Source organism: Anomaloglossus baeobatrachus, chromosome 9 (assembly GCF_048569485.1).
Source record: "Anomaloglossus baeobatrachus isolate aAnoBae1 chromosome 9, aAnoBae1.hap1, whole genome shotgun sequence".
In the NCBI taxonomy this organism is placed as follows: Eukaryota; Metazoa; Chordata; class Amphibia; order Anura; family Aromobatidae; genus Anomaloglossus; species Anomaloglossus baeobatrachus.
Window position 1 is genome coordinate 30,482,752 of NC_134361.1, and position 8,496 is coordinate 30,491,247.

At 45.5% G+C, this 8,496-nt stretch overlaps 1 protein-coding gene across 1 annotated transcript in view; it reads right to left on the reverse strand.

The window, feature by feature from the left end:
* Nucleotides 1–1,229: 1,229 nt before the first annotated feature.
* DLL3 (delta like canonical Notch ligand 3) overlaps nucleotides 1,230–8,496 on the reverse strand; it is a 96,081-nt gene continuing 88,814 nt past the window's right edge. The window contains exons 8-9 of the mRNA XM_075324835.1: nucleotides 8,327–8,438; nucleotides 1,230–1,238 (exon numbers count right to left, since the gene is read on the reverse strand). Of these exons, the coding sequence (XP_075180950.1) occupies nucleotides 1,230–1,238; nucleotides 8,327–8,438 (121 nt within the window). The remainder of the gene's footprint in view (nucleotides 1,239–8,326; nucleotides 8,439–8,496) is intronic.

The window sequence follows — 8,496 nt, forward strand, 5'->3', positions numbered from 1 at the left end:
GGCATTAGGGGGAAGAGAGAGCAAACTGGGGGGTTTCACAGGACCCCCATTCTCCTAAGGATTCCCAGCATTTATATCCTGCTGAAAAGACTGCTTAAGGACCTTTGTGACATCACATCATGTGATCAAAGGCCAAAGCTGAAGAAGAAACAGGCTGGTGTGCATAGATAATAGAGAGATGGATAGATATGGGAGGGATGGATAGATAGATAGAGGGATAGATAGAGGGTTAGAGGGATAGAGAGAGGGATAGAGAGAGGGATAGAGAGAGGGATAGAGAGAGGGATAGAGAGGGATAGAGAGAGGGATAGAGAGAGGGATAGAGGGATAGAGGGATAGATAGAGGGATAGATAGAGGGATAGAGAGAGGGATAGATAGAGGGATAGAGAGAGGGATAGATAGATAGATAGAGGGATAGATAGATAGAGGGATAGATAGATAGAGGGATAGATAGATAGAGGGATAGAGAGAGGGATAGATAGAGGGATAGAGAGAGAGAGGGATAGAGAGAGGGATAGAGAGATGGAGGGATAGATGGAGGGGGATAGATGGATATATATATATAACCCAGTATAGGTCTACTCCTTTAAGCTCCCCTGATGAATGACACACAGGAAACGCGTCGGGAGGAGGAGAGTCTGGGTGAGGAGAAGTGGGTCTATTCATAAGGGGTCCTAGACCGTTTTGATGAAGGTCTTTTTTGGATTACGCCGAATATGATGACACACTGACACTCTGGAAACAAGATACCAGGATTTGGGTGAGATTGTTCCCTGATAGAGAGTATCAGGTTAACCTATGGTGTTTGTATCCCTGGTTATTGTTTTCCAGCATCAACCGGTTGTGAAATAATCACCGATCACACTGGTAGCTGGGGTCTAATTAGGACTTCTTGCTATTTTTGGATAATAATCTGATGGATGACGCTGCTAATATCAACGGAGTGTGAATAAGCAGCTGGGTTACACAAACTACACATCCGGTTGATTAATTTTTGTTGCTATAACACCAATTGTATTTAAGGTGTATTTGCTACCCCACAGGGTCTGCTGGTTTCCCCTTGAAGTTGGGAGAGTTCCAGCAGGTGGTTTATTCCCTGCATTTAATCTATTTTTATGCATAGGCAAAGTGATCCTTCCCTATTTTTAGAGGAATTAATAAAAGTTATATTTTAGGTATTATTGCTGTATCTCAAGTGTATCGAATCAGCCAACAAATGATCTTAGGTTCAAGTCACCTATGGGGACAAAAAAAAGATTAGGAGGGTAAAAAATAAAATAAAATATAAATATTAACCCCTTAACGACCCTTGACGTACTGGGTACGTCATGGTGACATGGTGCAAAACGACCCATGACGTACCCAGTACGTCATGGCGAAATCGGGGTCCCGGAGCCTCGGGGAGTGAAATGTGTTTAAACAGTAGATTCGGGAAGGAGGGGACCTCTGCCTGACCTCAGGAGGGGTGGTGCCTCCTCCCCGAACCTACAGAGGCTGTGATTGGCTGACGAACGCAGCTCGGCCAATTACAGTCACTGTAATGTTCCAGCCATTGAAAATGGCTGGAACATTGAAATCCAGCCCTGATCAGTGCTGCTGTAGCACTGGCCATTGGCTGGAGCTGGATGATCGGTGCTTCACCCGCCCCCAGCTTTGATTGGAGAGACCGGTCTTGTGACCGATCTCTCCAATCACCGTGGATCTGGTGCTGGTGACCCCTGTCCGTCCCTGAAAGCCAAGGAGAGCGGTCTCTGCGGGTGCCCATCGGTAAGTTGTTGCGCCCGCCCCTGTCCCCGTTCGCCCTGCCAGCCTCGCCGCTGTCTCCGATTGCCCTGCCCGCCACCGCCAGCCCCGTCGCTGTCTCCGATCGCCCTGCCCACCACCGCCAGCCCCGCCGCGGCTCCGATCGCCACCGCCAGCCCCGCCGCTGTCTCAGATCGCCCCGCCGCTGCTCCCGATCCACCGCTGTCCCCGATCGCCCCGCCCGCCACTGTCCCCTTCGCCACTGTCCCCGCCGCCGTCGCACCCACCTTTTTCAGCCGCTGCTGCCCCCGAATCGGCCCCCATTGTTCCCGATCGGCCGCCGCCGCTTCCTTCATTGGCTGCCCCTTCTCCATCGCCACTACACCTCCTCCCTCTCCATGTGCTGCAAGCCACCCTCCCCCTCCATGTGCTGCAAGCCACCCTCCCCCCACATGTGCTGCAAGCCACCCTCCCTCCATGTTCTGGGGGCCCCCCCTCCTCCATGTGCCATCTCTCTCTCCCATCAGACTCTGCCCCCCTCCCCGATCTGCTGCCTGCTCTTTCCCATCCTCTTCATCTACTGCCCCCTCTCACACGCCTCAATCTGTTGCCTCCTTCATCTGCTGCCTCTTCTGTCTGCTGTGATCCTGCTGCCTAGATCCATCCTGTAAGGTAGGTATCCCCATCTCACCTCCCTCCCCCCCATCCTCCGCCGCTCCTCCATCCGCTGCGCCATTTCCCATCATCCTTCCGCTGCGCCCTTTCCCATCCTCTGCCGCTCCTCCATCCGCTGCGCCCTTTCCCATCTTCCATCCGCTGCGCCCTTTCCCATCCTCTGCCGCTCCTCCATCCGCTGCGCCCTTTCCCATCTTCCATCCGCTGCGCCCTTTCCCATCTTCCATCCGCTGCGCCCTTTCTCATCTTCCATCCGCTGCGCCCTTTCTCATCTGCCACCCCGCCCTCTCGCATCGCATTATCCAGTGCAGTTGCTCGCTTCCAGACTGGAGTGGATGATGCGATGCAAGACTCGTGCATTGCTCTCACGTTTGGCACTGGTCTTAGTGGCAGGCGCTCATATTTTTTTTTATTCATTTTTTTTTTTACTGATGTCTGTATTTTTTATTTAGCCAAACTAATTTTTTTGTTGGGGGGGGGGGGGTCTAGTTTCCAAAATGGGATCACATGTGGGGGAGCTCCATTGTTTAGGCACCTCAGGGGGTCTCCAAACGCAACATGGCGTCCGCTAATAATTCCAACCAATTTTGCTGTGAAATGGCGCTCCTTGCCTTCCGAGTCCTGCCGTGTGCCCAAACATTTGATTTCCACCACATATGGGGTATCTGCGTACTCAGGAGAAAATGCACAATACATTTTATGGTGCATTTTTCCTGATACCCTTGTGATAAAAAAGCTACCTGGTTCAAGCAACAGTTTTGTGGTCAAAAATTTTTTTTCTTTTCACGGCTCAACGTTATAAACTTCTGTGAAGCCCCCAGGGGTTCAAAGTGCACATCAAACATCTAGAAAAAATATATATGAGGGCTCTAGTTTCCAAAATGGGGTCACTTATGGGGGAGCTCCATTGTTTAGGCACCTCAGGGAGTCTTCAAACCCGACATGGCGTCCGCTAATGAGTGCAGCTAATTTTGCGCTCAAAAATTCAAATGGCGCTCCTTGCCTTCCGAGTCCTGCCGTGTGCCCAAACATTTGATTTCCACCAAATATGGGGTATCTGCGTACTCAGGAGAAAATGCACAATACATTTTATGATGCATTTTTCCTGATACCCTTGTGAAAATACTAATTTTTATGGCTAAAGTAACATTTTTGTGTTAAGTAAAATTTTCATTTTTTCTTCTACATTGCTTTGGTTGCTGTGAAGCTCCTAAAGGGTTAATAAACTTCTTGGATGTGGTTTTGAGCAGAGTGAGGGGTGCAGATTTTAGAATGGGGTCACTTTTGGGTATTTTCTTTCGCCTAGGTTTCTCAAATCACTCCAAATGTGATGTGGTCCCTAAAAAATTTTTTGTAAATTTTGTTGGAAAAATGAGAAATTGCTGATGAACTTTGAACCCTTCTAACTTCCTAACGGAAATTTTTTTTTTTTTTTGCAAAAATTGCGCTGGTGTAAAGCAGACAAGTGGGAAATGTTATTTAGTAACTATTTTGTGTATGTGTGTGTGTGTGTGTGTGTATGGGCATAAAATTTCAAATTTTGAAAATTGCGAAATTTTCACCAAATTTCCGAAATTTTCACAAATAAACGCAAAACATATCGGCCTAAATTTACCACTGACATGAAGTACAATATGTCACGAAAAAACAGTGTCAGAATCGCCAGGATCCGTTGAAGTGTTCCAGAGTTATAACCTGTCAAAGTGACACTGGTCAAAATTGCAAAAAATGGCCGGGTCTTTAAGGTGAAAACAGGCTGGGGGCTGAAGGGGTTAACAGTTAAATAAAAAAAAAATTAATTACCTCCCATATTCTCCCTAGTTAAAAATAAAGGACTCTAAGGTGTGTGTGTGTGTGCGTGCGTGTGTGTGTGTGTGTGTGTGTGTGTGTGTGTGTGTGTGTGTCCGCTAAAGGAATCCGCACCATCGCATTTACAATCACAAAATTTTGCACAGACACCGCATGTAACTCAGAGAATGTCATAGACTATGTTTTCATGGGAAAATTTAACCCTGTGCTTTAGTTATTTGCCAGAAACCCTGTTTAAAGTCAGTGGAGCTGGGAACAGATCTGTTATTATATACTCCTATTATGGACAAAGAAAGCCACACATAGAGAGACGCACACTGAAGGAGACGCACACTGAAGGAGACGCACACTGAAGGAGACGCACACTGAAGGAGACGCACACTGAAGGAGACACGCACACTGAAGGAGACACGCACACTGAAGGAGACACGCACACTGAAGGAGACACGCACACTGAAGGAGACACGCACACTGAAGGAGACACGCACACTGAAGGAGACACGCACACTGAAGGAGTCGCACACTGAAGGAGACTAAGAGACATACACAGTAAAAAGACACACAGAGAAAGAGAAACACACACCCAGAAACTGGATGTTTGAAGTAATATATTTGCTGCTTGAACAGTTACTCTGGATATTTATCAGGTGGCCTATAGCAACCAATCACAGCTCTGTGTCTATTTTGTTACAGGTCAGGGAGCTCTGATTGGTTGCTATAGGCAACGAAGGACATTGTTAGTATAGGACAGCTTATGTGTTAGGTAATATGATTTTGGTAGTGATGCTTAGCCAACGCTGTTGTAGAGACTGATGTAAGTCACATGACCTCACCTGTATACTAATTGTGTGGGGTTTTATGAGGCAGTATATTGACAGCTCGTATCACCAATCACAACTCTGCTTCTATTTTGCTACAGATCAGTAATAGGAGCTGTGATTGGTTGCTATAGGCAGTATAAGAAGCTTATGTGTCAGTTAATATGATTTTGGTGGTGAGAGGGAGAGACTCAATTAGTATCCAGCTAGTATATATGTGTGTGTATATATGTGTGTATGTATATATACATATATATGTATATGTATGTGTTATATATATATATATATATATATATATATATATATATATAATTATAGATAGATAGATTGCGGCCATCACACCTCACAAAAAAATGCAATAAAAAGCAATCAAAGGCTCAGCATAAAAAAATAAGGCCCCATTAATGGGAAAAAAAAATAAAAAAGTTATGGATCTCAGAAAATGGTAACACAAACCACTTTTTTTTTATATATTTTTTTTTTATGTTTACATATTTTTATATCGTGCTGCCAGGTTTTTGGGGTTTTTTTGTATAATGGACGCCGTAAAAATTAAAAGCAATGGTGGAATTGCCTTCTTTTTCACTTTTTCACGATTTTAATACAAGTTTTGTTTAAAAAAAAAAACAGTTTGGGAGAAGTGAACATGCTTCATGACTATTGCAGTCTCAGAATTATTCAACCCCGTGAATAGAAATCTTCATAAGATCGCACAGATGTCGCCAGCGCCTGATGTGATAAAAGTAAAATTGATAAGACTGAATGTGACAGAAAGAAGAAACTGCCACGAGATTCCTGAAGATGCGGGTGGTCAAAATTCCTTTAGTAACTGAAAAAGACTTGTAGCAAGAACACTGACTGTTTCTATGCCAAAATTCCAATATGCTGAAAACCATGTAAATAAGTCGCTGAAGTTTTGGGATTTTGTTCCGTGGAGCAATGAAACAAACAAACTTTTGGGCCTCTGGATGAGGGTTATGTTTGGATGTGGAAAAAGGAAGCATGTACTGAAAAAAGCACGTTGCCTATAGCGCAGTATGGTGGAGCTTGATGATGCCTACAGTGAAGCATGGCGGGAGCTTGGTGATGCCTACAGTGAAGAACAGAGGGGGCATGGTGATGACTACAGTGAAGCATGGCGGGAGCTTGGTGATGCCTACAGTGAAGAACAGAGGGGGCACGGTGATGACTACAGTGAAGCATAGTTGTAATTCTATGATATCTACAGTGAAACATTGCAGTGGCTCAGTGATGCCTACAGTAAAGCACAGAGGAAGCGCCGTAATCTTTACAGTGAAGCACAGAGGAGGCTTGGTGATTCCTACAGTGAGTCCTAAAGTGAAATTTGGTAGTGGCTCAGCAATGCCTACAGTGAAGCATGGTTGTAATTCAGCGATGTCTACAGTGAAACATTGGGTTGGCTTGAGTGATGCCTACAGTGAAGCACAAAGGGGGCTTGCTGATGACTACAGTGAAGCATGGTTGTAACTCTGTGAAGCCTACAGTAAAACATGGCAGTGGCTCGGCCATGCCTACAGTGAAGAACAGACTGGGTACGGTGAGGACTACAGTGAATCATGTTGGTAATTTGATGATGTGTACAGTGAAACATTGGAGTGGTTTAGTGATGCCTACTGTGAAGCACAGAGGAGTCTGCATGATAACTACAGAGAAATAAAATATATTAGTAATTTGGGGATGTCTCCAGTGAAACATTGGGCTGGCTTACTGATGCCTCCGGTGATGCTTACATTGAAGCATGGAGGAGATCGGTGATGCTTACAGTGAAGAACAGAGGAGGCTTGGTGATGCCTACAGTGAAGCATGGTGCTAACTCAGTGAAACCTACAGTGAAACGTGGCAGTGGCTCATCAATGCCTACAGTGAAGCATAGTTGTAATTCAGTGATGTCTACATTGGGTTGACTCGGTGATGCCTACAGTGAAGCACAAAGGGGGCTTGGTGATGACTACAGTGAAGCATAATGGGGGCTCGGTAATTACTACACTAAAGCACAGAGGAGGTTTGGTGATGCCTACAATAAATCATTGTGGGGGCCCATTGATGCCTACAGTAATGCATTATGGAGGCTCAGGGATGCCTACAGTGAACCATGATGATGGTATTTTGGTGATTCTTACAGTAAAACATTGATGCCTACAGTGAAGCACAGAGGAAGCTCAGTGATGTGTAAGTGAAGCATGGTGGTGGCTCAGTGATGTCTATAGTAAGTTATGGTGGTGACTCTGAAGCTTTCTTTGGCACTGGAAACCTGAAGCGTTGGAAGGGCAAGATTGACTCAATCAAAAGCCAGGAAATCCTAGGGAAAAAACATTATAGCTTCTGTGTGGAAGCTGAAGATTGGGCGACACTTGACCTTCCAACATGACAACGATGCTTGGTTTCAGAAGACACGGAAGATTCTGGAGTGGCCGTCAAGATCCAGGAAAATCTTTGGTGGGATCTATACCCCATTAATATTAGAGACTTAGAAGCCATTGCCCACGAGGTATAAGTTAAGATCCCTCCGGAATTCAGCCAGACGCTGGTCTGTAGCTATGCACCATGATAGCAGCAGGTCATAACAGCCAGAAGGGCTCTTCTACGGTAAGCACTGAAGACGCTGGTCATGAAGGGGTGAGTAATTCTGACACTGCAGTACCTAGTGAAAGTGGCATGTGGGATTAATTTAGGGAAAATACTTATTGTTATAATTCCTAGTTAATTGCTTTATTGTAAATTTTGATAAGTTTAACAATGTGGCTGTGAATAATTAATTTTGATTCCAGATGTCTATTGCCAAATCACAAGCTTCAAAGTTAAAGGCCTCAGACACAATAAAGATAGCCGAATCTGCCAATTTCACAGATTTATTTCTTTTTTTTTGAGGGGGGGGGGGGAGGGCCTTCCCACTTTCCTATGACAGATGATCCCGGTAAGGCCGATGTCACACTTACGAGTGCCCTCGCGTGTATCCACGTGCGTTTCGCGTTGCATCACCCAGCCCAGCACGGACTCGCACTCTCCTCACAGGAGCGGGTCGGTTGCATGGAGATGCAACGCGAAACTCGCGCGGGGCACTCGCAAGTGTGACACCGGCCTAATAGTTCCCACCAATTGGTTCTCCAGCTGGGTATGCTGCTCACATGTATAGCAGTGACTTTCCCCTCTCTTCACGTAGAAGACACATGAAACCTCAGCCGCATACGCGCTGCAAGAAGCCTTGTAAAAAAAATTAGACTTTTTTCTCTGTTTTATGGATGAAATGAAGGATTGGTACCTCAGTGGCGAACACGCATTGCTCAGAGGAGCCTGGAAGGAGGTATATTGGATGACAAACAGCGTCTTGGTGCTGCCCTGTGGCATTGCTGTGTCTGACATCTGACTTTGCGCTATAAGAGAAACACATTGTTATAAAAGAAACCAGATTAGAATTCCAGATATTACATT